This window comes from Falco punctatus, assembly GCF_963210335.1.
Source record: "Falco punctatus genome assembly, chromosome: 1".
NCBI classification, from domain to species: Eukaryota; Metazoa; Chordata; class Aves; order Falconiformes; family Falconidae; genus Falco; species Falco punctatus.
The window spans coordinates 26,338,395-26,354,618 of NC_137580.1; the positions used below are offsets into that span (position 1 = coordinate 26,338,395).

Sequence of the window (16,224 nt, forward strand, 5' to 3'; positions counted from 1 at the left end):
CCCCCCCCCCCCCCCCCCGATCTTGTTGAGGAGGGGGGAGCACCAGAGGGGCTTGGTGGGCACCAGGCAGCCAGCAAAGATCAGCCCACATCTTCCCTTCTGTCAGACTCTTGATCCCTATTTTTTAATTCTTGCCTGTGCTTCTTGAACCCAGTCGCTTTTCAAATTTCCTTCCTATTCACCCAATATGCAGCCCTGTGTACCTATGTTTTAATTCTTGTCTATCATTCTTGTACCCTGTGGCTTTCAAAAATGTCTTTCTCTGTCTCCCTCTATCCCATCTCCCTGGCTATACTACTTCTTCCCTCTCAGTCCTGTACCCTATCACTTTTTACATTTTCTTTCTACATCTCCCTCTTTTCTATCTCCCTGTCCCTATTTGTTAGTTCTTGCCTGTGTTTCTTGTGCCCTGTCTCTTTTCAAATTTTTCTTTCTGTGCTTACCTCTATCCAGCTCCTGATTTCTGGGTTTTTTATTTCTTGCCGTGTTTCTTTTCCCCTATCAATTCAGATTTCCCCCCCCGTCTTTGTCTTCCCTCTGTCTCGCTGTTCTGCTGGTCCCTTCCACCTTTCTTTTCTGCTCTCTGTCTCTTATTTATCCCTCCATCTCAGTGTCCCTGTTTTTTCCTGCTCAGTCTCTCAGCCCTCCTCTCTCTACACCCATGTCCTGCTCCTTGTCCCTCTCTTGTTCACAGCATCCCATTTTCCGGCTCCCTCTGTCCTTCCTCCTGCTTTTCCCTTTTATCCCCCTGTCCTGCTGCACTTGGACATTGAGTCTTGTGGCCAACTCACTGCCAGGATTTCTTATGTGCCTCCTCTGTGCCCCTGGATGCATTGCAGCCCCTGGTGCAGAGCTCCTGGCCGTGCCCCAGTGCAGGGGTGTGTGTGATGTGCTGTGGGGCTCTGGCAATGGCCCCTGTTCCCCTGGGACTCCAGCTGGGGCAGCCCCAGGTGCACCCAGTGAGGCTGAGGATGGGGCTGGCCCTGCTGTGTGAAGGGGCTCCAGCTGTAAAGGGGCTGCCTGGGCATCCCTGCCCAAGGGAGCTGGCCAAGGGGAACTGGCTGAGGAGGGAATCCAAGGGGGTCTTGCAGGCAGGTGCCTCCAGCAAGGAATCGCCAGGCCTTGCAGCCAGGAAGGATCCGGAGCGCATCACCAGCACACGGTGCCGGGAGCTCGGTGTCTCCATGGGCTGCATGTGTGAGCTGCTGGGAAGCCTCATGGTGGAGGAGCGTTGAGGTGCCCGCCACCGAGACGGGGATAAAAGTGTCGGGGTGGTGAAGGTCTCCTGCTGGTGCCAGGAGCTGTGGTGAGTCCTGCCTTCTCTTGTGCACATCCAAGTCCATCTCTGCTGTCCTTCCCCACATCTCTGCGTGCCTCCCTATCTGCCTCTGATTCTGTCTCCCTCTTCGCTAGCCCACCTACCTGTCTGCTCCCCAAAACTTGTGACTCTTCCAGCTCTGCCCTCCACCACTTAATCCATTAATTTTCTTCTGTTTCCTTCTCTGTCTACCTCTCCTGATTTTTCAGTGCTTTCCTGTGTTTCTTATACCCCATTGCATTTTAATTTCTCTTTCTGTTTCCCTCTCTCCTGTGCCTATTTTTTAACTATTTCCTGTGTGTCTTGTACCCTGTTGCTTTTAATTTTTTTTTATTATGGTTCTTCCTATCCATCTCCTTCTCCATGTTTTTTTTAAATATTCCTGTGTTTCTTCTACCAAATCAGGGTTTAAATTTTCTTTCTACATTGTCTTCTATCTATCTCCTGGTCACTATGACATCTAAGCTATAGAAAAATTTTAATGCAAAGGAACCCTGTTAATAGAAAGGATTCTAAAATGCTAGCCCCCTCTAAATACCTGTCTATGGAAGATACAAAAGCACTCTCAGAAGCTGCCTTTGCCCATCCTGATTTGGGGCTGATTCCCCTAAATAAAGACTTCTCACTGCGGGGCTGCGCACAAGGAGTGGGAGCCACTGCCATGGCACATAAATACCCTGAACCTCCTGGTTCTAGGTCTGCAACAGGCGAAACCATTTGGGTCTCCCACGAAAGCCAAATCCCCTGGGATCTGTGCAACTGGAAAGCTTTTCATGCCAAAACCAAAAGCAAAACTCACCAGTTTTTATGGTGCCCCTATCAATGACTGTTTCTATGCATGTAGACCCTCCGTGTGTCTGTCTCCCTTCCCTCGCATGTGTGGGCCTTCCCCTGAATCACCTGCCCCACCCCCAGCATCTGTCCCTAAATTTGTTCCCCACCCCATGCCAGGTCTGTCGTGTCCCTCCTGTAACTCCCCCCCCCGGGGCCTTCACCACCCAGTGTCACCTCCTGTCAGCCCCTGCGCCTGTGGTGGCTCTCTCAACAGCCCAGGGCCTATCGCTGCCCGATGTCCTGTCACCACCTGGTGTCCCTCATGTCACCCCCAAGGCTGTCCCCACCCGCTGTCCCCTCCTGTCAGCAGCCAGCCAGGGCAAGACAGCCTGGGAAAGATGCCGAGAGCTTTGATAAGTGGCACTGGGCTGCCCGTGCTGCAGGGCCAGCACAGGGAGGGGACATCTCAGGTTGGTTGAGTGTCTCCTTGCACTTACAGGAAGTTCAGCCAATGGAGCCAGTGGCCATTTCTGTTTATTGCCACAAACCTACGTACATCCCAACTGCAGCACATCCACAATTGCTTGAACTCTGGAGAGGATGACTATTAAGTAAGGAACGAACCATCAGTATTGAGAAGTGCCCCAGGACAACATTTCGTGCTTTCTCCATCACGCCTGCTGCTGCTGCAACAGCCCAGCTGCATGAAATCCTGCTGTGAATTACGAGCTCTGGCTCTGCTGAGTAATAGCCTATGGCTTGCAGACTGTCTGGCCCCCCTGACTATTGCTTGCAGTTCAGGTAAATATAATAGAAAGGGCTTGTTTAAGTCTGGCAGGGCTAGCTAGGGAGCTTGGTAACCCTAACCCCGTAAGCCACGCTGTGTACCTTATTTTATATTAACAGGACCTCCTGCTTCCTGGACTTAAACATGTGAATCTTTCATACTCAAATTTGACATTCATGAATGTGTCACAACCCTAAAACTAACTGTAGAGAAACCTAAGCCCCCCAACCTAGCTCATAACCCCGCCTACCCTGCCGTCCAAAACCTACCCCCCCCATACCTCCAAACCCTCCCCCCCGGCTGTTGCTAACCCCCTACCCCCCACCATAGCTATCGATAACCCCCTATCCCTCCCCCACTATTGCTAAACCCCTACCGTAATCCCAGCCCTCACTTCACACACCCTAAACCCCCACCATGCTGAGGTTTTGGCTCTTTTCCAGTTTCGTTTCATTGCTGTTTATGGGCCTCTTGCTGCTTGTGTTTGTTTCTTCTGCTCTTTTTTTCTTTTTCTTTCCCTTGCTCTCTGGACTGTCTCCTGAGCTGGCACTGCTGGTGTGGCTTTGTGGCTGACTCTCAGAAGGGCTTTGACTACAGCTGCAGCTAATGATGCGACCGCTTCGGCTTGGACTTCGGCTTCCCTCAGGCTGGTCAGCTGCAGCAGGTGCTGCTGTGTCCTCTTTCATTGTATCAATAGCCTTCTCTTTTGGTCCTTTAGGAGTTTTCCCCGCGGCTTCTTCAGCTTTTGCCGATCCGTTACTCTCAGTGTTGCCTTCCTTGTAGTCTGGTACAAGCACAGCCTCATCAGTCTTGAGTTAGATCAGAAGAGAGCCGTGAGGAGCTGCTTACCTGATGCTTAGGCCTGACAACACTTCTAATGTTTTGTCCAGGCGTGTTCTTTTTCTCATTTTTTACATCTGGTGGTTCTTGTCTCAAAGGTGGATTATCACCACCTGGCCGTTTCTCTTTTTTGCTCTTTACTTCTGGTACATGCTTCTCTTTATCTTTTCCTCAATTTTTATCTAGAGGTTTGCGTTCCTCCAATGTACGCTTTGAACCATGAGCAGCTTTGGGATCAGACCGCTTCCGCTCATGTGGAGGGGGGACTGTAGCTGCTCCTTCTGGCATCTCCAGTGCTTTTGTTGGATGGCTCTGCTTGTTTGTTGTCTTGGCTTGCCTTTCTATACTAACATAGATCCTCTGTTTTGAGAAGGGGAGTCTCTTCTTGCTAATTTACTCTTTTCATCATTACACTTGAAACTGGAATGATCTCTGTTGCTATCACAGACAGACCTGTTGTCTTGGTTAGGAGTAAAGTCTTTAGCAGTGGACTCATGGCCAGGATCATGTTTCTCTGAAGCTCTATGGTCTTTGGAAGATTGAGAAATATTTTGTCCATTTCCTTGTTCAGTTGCATGTTCCAAGTGGTCTTTTTCTTGCTGAACACTGCTCTTCTCAGAAGTGTCCTTGCCTGACAAAGAATGACCCCAGTCTTTGTTTTTTCCTTTTTCATTTGACATTGAACTCTTTGACCTTACTACATCATGCTGGAAGCTTTCATAACTTACTCTTTGGTAGTTTTCTGTGTTTCCCGCAAGGCTTCATCTCTTTTTCATTGTGTTTTACAGGGTTTGGTGGCTTAGCACTCACAGTCTTTATAATGCTAGCAGGTTTTCCTGCATCTGTGGGCACTTGGGTAGTTTTAATGTCTTCCTCTTCAGACTCAAAGTCATCTTCATTCCACTTTGACTTAGAGACCTGAATCATTATAATGATGTTTTCAGCAGGGGCTGTAATATCCTTGTTATAATCCTTCACGTTCTTAATAACACTTCCTTTTTTACCTGGCTTTCCTTCACTTTTTATAATGGGGCTTCCTCCAGTAGAACTAGTGTTAAGAGGAAAAAAGTGTGCAGTTGTAATGGGTGAGATACAAACTGCCATCTTTTGTAATGCTTCATGAAGCGGCTTTTGTTTAAATTCTAAATCTTGAGTATTTTTTCCGAAGGTGTTCAGTTAAGGGAACAGACAAGAGAAAGGATGAGTCCACTAACTAAGATGATGAGTAATCAATAATTTAGTATCTTGTGACTCTACGTTTAATCAATGAAGACACGAGATTCTTACCAGACTGGGGACTGTCTGATCTGGTAATTCCTTCATGTCCTACTTCTACCAATGATGGAGAAATTAGATATACATTCTTGTTTCAACATGTAAGCAAGCAATTGTGGAGAGGTAAACACAACTAAAGTTTTGGCCCCATCTCTGCTTGAGAGCATGAACAGAGTCCATTTCAGTGTCTTCTACTGTAATGGGCTCTTGGTTTGCTTGCACCTTGTAACAACTTAGTATTGGGAAGTCCTTTGTTCCCATCCCCTTTTCTCCTCTTCCAGTGTTTTTTATGTTTATTTCCATTGCCATCTCCCAGGGGATTTTGCACTTCCTTCTCTTTTGATTTTGTAGGATCTTTGATGCCATGACTCTCCCTTCCAGAAGGTTCTTCAAGGTAATTTCCAGCCCTATTACAATTTCCATGGCTCTGTCCACCAGGATAATCCTCTCTACGTCCCTGTAAATTTTCTCATCTGGTTCCCGGTGGACCTAACCTATCTGGAGAAAAGTTCTTTCATTTTACTAAAAGTCGAGGTTGAACACCAACAGCATAGCCCTTGTGAAAAATTTCATACCATTCTCTATAGTTCCTTTCCCATTTTCTGTATCTTTCATTTTCAAATGGATCTCTGAAGTCTACACTTCTGCCATAGTAAGCTTTCGTATTATATGATGGAACTGTGTATCTGTTGAAACATTCCCATTCTCCTTCCCCTTAAGGTGTGGCCTGTTTAGTGGGAGAGTGGCCTCTAAATACTGGAGACCTTGACCATGCATGGTATCTTCTGTATGGGGGTGACCATGACCTTGAACAGGGATAACCATGTGACCTGGACCTACAATGATAGTTACAACTCTTCCCTCTGCCTCTTCTAGGATATGGCAGCGATTGCAGGTAGGAACAAGAGTGGGCATGACTAAATGATCGAGAGCAGCAGTGAAAGTGGGAAGAACCTGATCTTGACTTGGAGTGTTTATACAAACCTGTAGAGTGAGATGAAGCACTAGAGGGAGACTAAAACCTTAAAAAAAAAAAAAAACAACAAAACCAACCAAACACCAAAAAACCAAAACACACAGCCAAAAAGCCAAACGCAACACAAAGGAAATAAATGAGTTAATTCAAAACAGTCAGTCACACCAGGTTTTTCTCTCCCAAATTTGTTTTTGGGTTTTTTTTCCTCTCCATATGCTTATGTCAAAGCTGCTTTCAGCTGCTGATATACTGCTACTGCAAATTGAGGAGCATGGTAACATGTAAATGTTTCTGCTTACAAGCTAAGACAGCTGCTGCTTTGTTAGTGTCAAAACGTACAGGAAGGGTAAGTCTATTTCCACTCACTTCTATTGCATGAACTACCGTAGCTATGGATGGATTTAAGGGGGCGTATACTGGCCTCTACTGGTATGTGAACGTTATTTGTCATAAAATAATAGCTTTGACTCTTCCAAAAATTTGCTCAATCACTATCAACCAAGTCATTAAAAATAGAACGTCAGAGGCTGTTTTCTATTGGGAAATCAATTTCTTCAGCCCCGTCCAGCCAGTAATCAAAAGGGTGGCTTTCCACCTTGTCCTGTAATTATATTTGATTTTGAGATGTACTTATGGTTTCCTCAAAGTGTTCATTTTTCAGAGTCCTCTTTACAATCACATACTGAAGTTTTATTGGAAATAATTTTACCGCAAGCACAGATCCCCTTTGTTAAAGCCAACTCAAATTGAGCCATTTAAAAATTAATTACGACTTGTATTCTCCACAACTATCTATGCATACTTATTTAATTATAAACCAGCTGTTGTGGAAATTATGTGCATGTTATGGCCTCGTTTAACAGGTTACAAGTAGTCATAGACTGGATTTCTGTGGAATATTTATGGTTCCCAGCCTGGTCTGCCAACTGCTGAGTGAATTCTACTGGCTGTCATTGGATGACCTGTTGGAGTAGGGACAGCTAAAAAGAAAAAATCCCATTCAGTTCATCTGAAGGTAATTTTTAAAAAGAAATTCTAAAGTTACAGTCACTTACCAGTTGAGGGTATTGATCGTTCTCGGGGGCTCAGAAGACGGTAATGCCAGTTGTCTTACTACAGAAACCAGGCAGCCTTTGTGAATAAATGCAAACAGCTGGAAAACAAGCTCTAATAAATACAGTATTTCAACAGCATATGTTGAAATAAAACTTACCTTCTCTTCCAACACACTGCTGTTGGAAGAGGGGCAAGATTTAGAAAGTTTGGTGGCAGTCACCCGAGCAGCAGGAGGTGTCACAGTCACAGGTAGCGGTGGTGGTAGCAGCTGCTGCTGCTGCTGAATCTGCTTACAGAGCCCTTTTGTGTAGCCAGTTCCATTTTTGAAGTTGTTCACAGCCTAGAGGCAGAAGAACACTTACAAAAAGGTAATCTGACACTTCAGTAGACAGACGAACAAAATTCCTGTAGATGCTATCAAGCCTACAATAAACCAGCATACAGATGTATGAACAGGTCACATGAAACACTGATATTAAGGACTGGTAATCCAGAATATCTGTAGTTAGAGTACTTCAGTGTAAACACCAAATTTGAAAGGCAGGCAATCATGTTTAAACAAAAGTGTGACCTGAATTTGCCATATTGTCTCTTAGAGACTTGTCAGCTTCTGTAACAACAGATAATGCATTTGAAAAGTAAATGTAGCCTTATTCAATTTAGCCTTCTTTAAGGAGATGTAAATTATTATTTTATTCCCTTTCAACTTTTTACAAATAGACTTTTCTTACAGTTTACAAAGAAGTCATCATGTTACCTGGCGTAGGAAGTTGGCGTTAGTTGGCTCCGGTTTTTATAGAATTGTTACAAGCTGTTCTGCTCAACCACACCCCCCACCCAACAATGGCGTACGTGTCCAACATTCCTCAGGGGCCTCCAGGCACCTTGACCCCCCTCTCACCCCAAGTCTGGGCACATGCACGGCGGTTTGGTTAAGCTTTGCGGGATCAGCCTCCCCCATTGCTCCATGGCGTCAGTCGGTTTCCTCCTTTAACAAGGTATAGACAAATCTCTTCTGTGGCAGCGGTGTTACCTTCCTGCCTCAGCGTATTCACTGACATGGCAACGTTGAGACAGCACATCTGCTGTGGCCATGGAGGGCCTCACCCACGCAGTCTCTTACACCACCCCGTGGAGGAAGGAATAGAGATAACACAATAATTAACGACATCTAATAACTAACAACATCTCTAGTAACTATATTATAAACTAACATTACAAAACTGAAATTTTTTACAACCCGGTTTCATGGTCCCTGGTTTCAGAAGCAGAAGGAAAAGGGTTACACGGGCAATTACAAGGTGTGCGTTTGCAAGGGCAAGTATCATAAAAATTACAGCAATAGTTAGCAAAACGGAGGTTGCAAAATAAATTGGTACAAGAACATACAGGTATTCCATTATTTCCTGTGAATTCGACAACACAAAGCGAAGCAATTGCAGTCCGTGTGGTCTGCTGCCCTGCTCTGTCAAAGCTGGGGTCAGGATGCGCGGTAGGAAAATAGATTTCCACAACCCCTTAGCTAAACACGCATGTACCATATGGGTCTAGAAACTTCTGTCATGAATTTAAGTAAAAGGAAACAAACAATAACACTCTACAACACATTGAATCAAATGTATAAAACATGGAATGATACATGGCGATCATCATACGTGGATACATCGGCACAGCAAGACCACATAACGAATAATAAATAAAAAAAAACAACCAAACATTTTTTAGCGTGTATAAGGTTTGTTTGTGGGGGTTGAGAGTCAGGAGCCAGGAGACGGGCATCTTAAAAGGGTAAATTTTCATGCCCTCTTAAAGCATGGGTCCAAATTGTGGCTGCGCATGCGCTTTCCGTTGTGCAGGCAAGCCTTAATTCTGGTCAGGGCGTCAGCCTGAACCTTGGCCAGGAGGGTCACCGACCAGCTTCTTCGTCTCGCCACAAACGGTCCTTGCCATTTTGAGAAGATGGGAGCAGGAGACGACACACTCTGTGTGTGCCAGAGTGTGTACCTGAGCGGGCGAGGGCCTGAGCGAGCGAGGGCCCGAGTGTCTGCCTGAGTAATTGTGTGCCTGAGTGAGTGTCTGCCTGAGTGAATGCCTGAGTAAAACTGAGTGTTCATGCATGTGCCTGAGTGAGCGTGTTGCTGAGTGTGGGCCTTAGTGAATGTGTGGCTGAGTGAGTGTGTGCCCGAGCATAGTTCTGAGTGTGTGCCTGAATGAGCGTGTGGCCAAGCGTGTTCCTCAGTGAGTGTATGCCCGAGTGAGTGTGTCTCAGTGTGTGCAAGTCTGTCTGAGTGAGTGTTTCCAAGTGTGTTTGTGCCTGAGCATGTCCCTGAGTGACTGCTTGCCTGAGTGAGTGTGTGTCTGAGTGCGTGCTTGAGTGAGTGTGTGCCTCAGTCAGTGTGTGCCTGATTGAGTGTGTACTTGAATGAGTGAGTGCCTGAGTGAGTGTGTGTACCTGAGAGTGTACCTGAGTGAGTGACTGAGTCCCCGAGCATGTGATTGAGTGAGTGTGTGCCTGAGTGTGTGGCTAGAGTCTGCTTGAGTGAGCAAATGCCTGAGTTAGTGTGTGCCTGAGTGTGTGCGTGTCTGAGTGTATACCTGAGTGAGTGCCTGAGTGAGTGAGTGCACCTGAGAGTGTACCTGAGTGAGTGACTGAGTCCCTGAGCATGTGATTGAGTGAGTGTGTGCCTGAGTGTGTGGCTAGAGTCTGCTTGAGTGAGTGTATGCCTGAGTGAGCAAATGCCTGAGTTAGTGTATACCTGAGTGAGTCTGTGCCTGAGTGTGTGCCTCAGTGAGCGAGTGCCGGAGTGAGTGTGTTGCTGAGCGTGGGCCTTAGTGAATGTGTACCTGAGTGAGCGTGTGCCTGAGCGTAGTTCTGAGTGTGTGCCTGAGTGACTGTGTGTGCCTGAGTTTTTGCCTGTGTGAGTGTGTGTTTCTGAGTGTGTGCCTGAGTGACTCTGTGTGCCAGAGTGTGTGCCTGAGTGAGCAAGTGCTAGAGTGAGTGTGTGGCTGAGTGAGTGCTAGAGTGAGTGAGTGTGTAGCTGAATATGTGCCTCAGTGAGTGTATGCCCGAGTGTCTGCCTGAGTGAGTGCCTGAGTAACTGAGTGTTTAGGTGTGTGCCTGAGTGAGTGTGCCTGAGTGAGTGAGTGTTTGAGTGTGTGCCTGAGTGACTGTGTGTGCCAGAGTGTCTACCTGAGTGAGTGTGTGGCTGAGTGAGTGTGTGGCTGAGTTTTTGCCTGAGTGTGTGCCTGAGTATGTGCATGCCTGAGTGACTGAGTGTTTGAGCGTGTGCCTGAGTGACTGTGTGCTAGAGTGAGCATGTGTTTGAGTGTGTGCCTGAGTGAGTGTGCACCTGAGCGAGCGTGCGCCTTTGAGAGTGCATGACAGAGTGTGTGCATGACAGAGTGCCCTTGAGAGTGTGTGCCTGAGTGAGTGTGTTAGAGTGAGCATGTGTCTGAGTGTGTGCCAGAGTGAGAGGGTGCTTGCGTGAGAGTGTGCCTGCGTGAGTGTGCCTGCATGTGTCCCTGAGTGACTGCTTGCCTGATTGTGTGTCTGAGTGTCTGCCTGAGTGAGTGTGTGCCTGAGCACGTTCTTGAGTGAGAGTGTGCCTCAGTCAGTGTGTGCCTGATTGAGTGTGTGGCTAGAGTGTGTGCCTGAATATGTGGTTGAGTGAGTGTCTGCCTGAGTGTGTGGCTGAGTATGTGCCTGAGTGTCTGTCTATGTGCCTGAGTAAGTGTGTGCCTGAGTGTATGCCTAGAGTCAGTGAGTGCCTGCGTGAGTGAGTGTGTGCCTGAGTGAGTGGGTGAGTGTGTGGCCGAGTGTGTGCCTGAGTGAGTGTGGGTCTGAGTGACTGTGTGTGCCAGAGTGTGGGCCTGAGCGAGCGTGTGGCTGAGTGAGCGCCTTAGTGTCTGGCTGAGAGTGTTCCTGGAGTCCCTGAGTGACTGTGTGCAGGAGTGAGTTTGTGCCTGAGTGAGCGTGTGCCTCAGTGTTTGCCTGAGCGTGGCAGATCTCTCCAAACTAGCCAGCTGCAGCAAGGCCTTTTACCACCACGCACCAACATACCGTCCATGCCAGTCCCTCTGCTGCCTTCTCCTAGTCTCTTCTCAGCCAGAACACACACTCCTTTCTCTCTGCTTCTTCCTCCTCTCTCTCCCTCGGCTGCTCCCTCTTCACTGGCTGCCCAACCGCTGCACAGAACCAGCCACAGCTGCACCTTGTCTACATCAGCCAACCCACGCCCTGAAGCCAGCCCACAGCTGTATGTCAGCAATGTTAATTAACCCGCCTTCATGCCTCTGCACCTGAGTGAGTGAGCGTATGCCTGAGTGAGTGTGCGGCCGAGTGTGTGCTTGAGTGTATGTGTGCCTGAGTGAATGCCTGAGCGTGTGCCTTTCTGCCTGAGTGCATCCCTGAATGAGTGTGAGGCCAAGTGTGCACTAAAGTGAGTATGTGCCTGAGTGTCTGCTTCAGTGAGTGCCTGAGTGAGTTCCTGAACATGTGTTTGAGTGAGCTTGTGGCTGAGTGTGTGCCTTAGTGTCTGTCTGAGAGTGTGCTTGAGTCAGTCCCTGAGTGACTGTGTGCTAAAGTGAGTGTGTGCCTCAGTGTTTGCCTGAGTGAGTTTGTGCCTGTGTGTGTGCCTTAGTGCCCATCTGAGAGTGTGCTTGAGTCAGTCCCTGAGTGACTGTGTGCCTGAGTGTCTGATTGAGCCAGTGTGTGCCTGAGTGAGCATGTGGCTGAGTGTGTACCTTAGTGAGTGTGTGCCTCACTGAGTGTATGCCTGACTGAGGGTTTTCTTGACTGAGTGCCTGAGTGAGGTAGGGCATGAGTGAGTGTGTGCCTGAATGAGTGTCTGAGCAAGTGAGGGCCTGAGTGTGTGCGCATGAATGTGTGCCTAAATGTGTGCCTGAGTGTCTCCCTGAATGAGTGTGTGCCTGAGTGTGTGCCTGTGAGTGTGTGCCTGAGTAAGTGTCTGAGTGAGGGAGTGCCTGAGTGTGTGTGAGAATGGATTTGTGCCTGATTGAGTGTGTTCCTAACTGAGTGTGTGCCTGACTGAGTGCCTGATTGTCTGCCTGAGTGAGTTCCTGAATGAGTGCCTGAGAGAGTGTGTGCCTGAGTGTGTTCTAAAGTGAGCATGTGTCTGAGTGTGTGCATGAGTGACTGTTTGCCTGACTTGAGTGCCTACGTGAGTGAGTGTCTGAGTGAGTGGATGCCTGAATGAGTGTCTGGCCGAGTCTGTGCCTGAGTGCGTGTGTGCCTGAGCGAGTACCTGCGTGTTTGAGCATGTGCCTGAGTTAGCGTGTGCCTGAGTGCCTGAGTGAGTGTCTTCCTGAGTGTCTTCCTGAGTGGGTGTGTGCCTGAGTGAGTGCGTGCCTGAGTGTGTGCGTCTGTGTGTGTCTTTGCGTGTTTCTGTGTGTCCGCCCGTGTGTGCCTGTGTGTATCTTTTCCCTCTAGTTATCTAATTAATTTTGGACTTTGAGTTGAGGTTTTTAGCAAGAGCTGAGGAAAAGCTGTGCCCTTCTGGGAGATGTGACGATATTGTTCTTGGCCTGAACAGTAAAAATCAGCCACGTTGCCACTTGGGGGTCTTGGGTTTGGAGGTGGATCTTTGCCTGGTATTTTACAGGCAGCAGCACAAGCTCCAGGCAATACGAAGAATCCGTCTTAAGTCGCCGGTATGTCGGACTGGTGAATTTTTTGTATTATGCACATCTAAGCAAGTAGTTCTTTGAGCAGCGGAACAAACGGTATTAATTTCCAGTAGATTCCCTCATGTTTAAGAAGATATAAAAAAATACCTATCCGAGTATTTTCTGGACTCGAGGCAGACATAACGCCTCTCCTTTGTGTAGACTTTAAAACCAGTTTGTACCTTCCATCCAGCTGCTTATCTCCATGAAACTTGTATGGGTTTAAATCACTGTCTGTCAATGGGCTTCCAATTAGACACTGTATTCAAAATAAAAAGATGGGGGATTACAGGTAGAGTCCCCACGTGAAGACAACAGGAGCAGCAGAACCACATTTCTAAATGAAAGCAAGCTAAAAATGTCACCTAACCAGAACTGCATTTTGGCTGTTGTATGTGAGCAGCAGAACTGCCCCAAAAATTCAGGATCTGACCACAGGCCAGACGCTCCCCATGTTGTTGTTTTTCTGGCATTTTTTAAACTGTGTGGAAACTGGCATGTGTTACAGCTCTGACACGTGTTAGAGGTGCAGTCCAGAAAAAAACATTTGAATGAAATTTGGATTCTTGAGTATTGGATGTCTACCAGGATTTGAAAAATACAGCTTTCTGAGCCATTGCAGGCCTCCTAATTAGGCTCCCGGTTACTCCAGAGCAGCCTCACGGAATGATTTGACAGCATAATATGAGTAAAATAAGACTACTTGCTAGCAAAGCAAAACAATGAAACACGATTTATTGATGCATTTAATCAAGATGCATATTTTGGTGCAATTTTAGCATAAACTGATCATTTAGAATATACATATGGCGTAAGGTCAGCAATTTACATAGTCGTCTGTTGTACAGAGCATTGTGCGGCGCAGGTCCACCCATTAATAAAAAGACAACCACAAAGAGCTGAGGCACTCTTCTGTTTTTCCTTACAATGTCTGAATGGCCACTCCTGGAGTAATTAAAAATATCCAGTACCACAAGTACTTTCAACATCAGCAGTAAGAAGAGACCTCTGTTACTTTAAGGAATATATTTCACATTCACGGAGGTCAGATTCCATTTGAGTCACTGGGTCTCCTGGAATGCAGGACCCAGACCGATATTCTGCCGTAGCAAGGCAGGTCTCTCAACGCGTGTCCTCCCCAACGGCCTGAGCAAATTATGCCCTGATACAACAAAAGCTCACTTGCAAGAAAAAGCCTTTGGGATCACACAGTGGGCCTTTGATAAGGGCTCCTTCTGTACTTTGCTGAAGCTGGGCATAACCCAGCTGTTACCGTCTGCTGGAAAGAGCTCTTGGCATAAGGCACCTCACAAATGTCTGCCAAGCACCAGCCCCTTGACAAAGCGGACCATCCAAATCCTCGCGGGCTGAATCCTCTCCAGAGATGCACAATTTCTTCAACCTGGGGGCAGTTGCTAGTTATGCTTGCAGCCCACATGTCTCCCCAGGTGACTGTTCGAAGGTAGGGGAAGACTTTTATGGACTGAATCCATATAAGTGAAATAGTGATTTTTCATGGGTAATTTGGAAAAGCTGTTTTGAATTCTAAATACAGATACTGTCGTTATTGCAAAAACGACACCTTCTTGGGGCATTTAATTTCCTCTAAGCCATCCTTAATAATCATTACTTTTTTATTAAATTTCTGGCCCTAGGACTAACTATTAGCATTGATTTAGAGAATAAGTCACTGATTAAAAGTTTTTCCATAATGATTTCATCCCTGTCTCACTTAAATACTGAAAACTGTCAAGCTACCAGCATGAAAAATAGTTAATCTCAGTCTAAAATTAAGCAGTTAAATTTATCTGCATAAATATAAATTGGCATCTTTAACCCTACAGAGAAAATTCTGTATTCCCAATACCAGATCCTGTCACTTAAGACTGCATTGGTGTGGAAGTATGGAGATCCTCTTGACATATGATTTATTTCTAATGCTTTCACTGAAATTATAAAGCTATCACATTTCTCTTCAATGGGTTTGAGCTTGTTCCTTTTCAACTACACAGGAGCACTGCACAAAGACTCAAAGCTGTTGATGCATCACCTCTGGAGCAGTCTTCAAAAGAATAAATGATTACTTAACTGGCATTCTAGGAATCTGCCTTGGAAGCACTCACATAGCCTGACATAAAATATGAGAAGTGAGGAACGGACAGCTTTAAAAGGAAACCATTATATAGTCCAGAATGAAAAGTCCATCACACATTAAAATACAGACTAATAGTTCACGCCCCCATAAATAAATCAAGTAGTTTTGGACTTGTTTGTGGCAAAATAATTTAAGCTACCAAGTTTTGAACCTTTTTCAGGGTATAATGCCCATTGTAAATTCTGTAACTGAAGTACTGATTTAAATTGCTCCTCATTTATATACATGTAGGTACGCTTTGCATGACAAGTGTACACATTGCTTTAATACCTACACCTGTTCCAGCTCATTAAACCCGGCTGTTCTTTACTTTTCCTCTCTCCCCCTTGTGGTTCAATGGTAGTAAAACCATTCCTCCCAGGCCGTAAGTGTAAAGCAGAGAAGGTGTTGGCTACTACCAGCCAGAAAAACTTTTCTTCAGTTTCCATGCTTAAGTGTAAATTGATCGGGGAAACATACTCATTGCTTAGAAGCAAAGCCAGTTTTACTCTGGAATGCTAAGCCATGCACAGAGCTATGCTGGCATACTTACAGTATTGCAGTGATACGGACTGGTCAAAACGGCAATGTAGACATTCTCCTAGGCAAATTGAGAAATCCTAGTATAAAGCTCGTTCATCCATCCTCATGCTTGAAATGCCAGAGCGGTCTGTGCTGATGTAACAGCTTACGCCCATTACTGATTGTTCCACTGTACTACCACAGCCATTTCCCCATGGCACCAAGCCCTACAAGTCTGATCCTTAAGCTCTCGCACCCACTAGTGCAATCCTGTTTCTTCCCCAAAGAACAGCTTCTTACCTAAATGTAGGTAGGCAGAGGAGAATCAGAACATTTCATCCACACTAGTAGTGAAGTTCCCCCTACTTTAACAAAAGCTCACAAAACCTGGTGATGTTACTACAGTATTAAAAGGCTGACCTTGGTCTCCCATCCATGTTAAGACAAAACATACTGTGTGTGGCATGATCAGCTCGATGCTTATGTATCCTACAAAAAGTTCCTATCAGTATACTTAAATATAGGATTCCCTGCTGTCTCTGCTCCCCATGTCACATTGAGAAAGAGGTCCCTTTTCCTCAGTGCTCAATGATTTCATTATATTTGCACGGGAGTATAAAAAGGCACCTTGTTCCTCTCTCCCTGTGGCAGAAACAGCCTGTCGGACCACAGCCATTTGTGAGCATGCATGATGTAAGTTCTGCAGATGTCTTTCACTCCCCACAACACAAGCCTTCTGCAGAGCCCTGCACCTTACTGCACTGGTGTGGTAGGCCCTGAAGCACTGCGAGACAGAGGGATGCTATGTGAGAAAATAGACCTAAAACCTTGTGAAAGAGTTTTGACTGAAGCTTCCC

The 16,224-nt window shown here is 46.4% G+C and overlaps 1 protein-coding gene across 1 annotated transcript in view; it reads right to left on the reverse strand.

Moving 5' to 3' along the window:
• Positions 1-6,815: 6,815 nt before the first annotated feature.
• LOC308072711 (uncharacterized protein) overlaps positions 6,816-16,224 on the reverse strand; it is a 48,691-nt gene continuing 39,282 nt past the window's right edge. The window contains exons 4-6 of the mRNA XM_080409965.1: positions 7,247-7,366; positions 7,026-7,123; positions 6,816-6,950 (exon numbers count right to left, since the gene is read on the reverse strand). Of these exons, the coding sequence (XP_080266091.1) occupies positions 6,911-6,950; positions 7,026-7,123; positions 7,247-7,366 (258 nt within the window). The 3' untranslated portion in view covers positions 6,816-6,910. The remainder of the gene's footprint in view (positions 6,951-7,025; positions 7,124-7,246; positions 7,367-16,224) is intronic.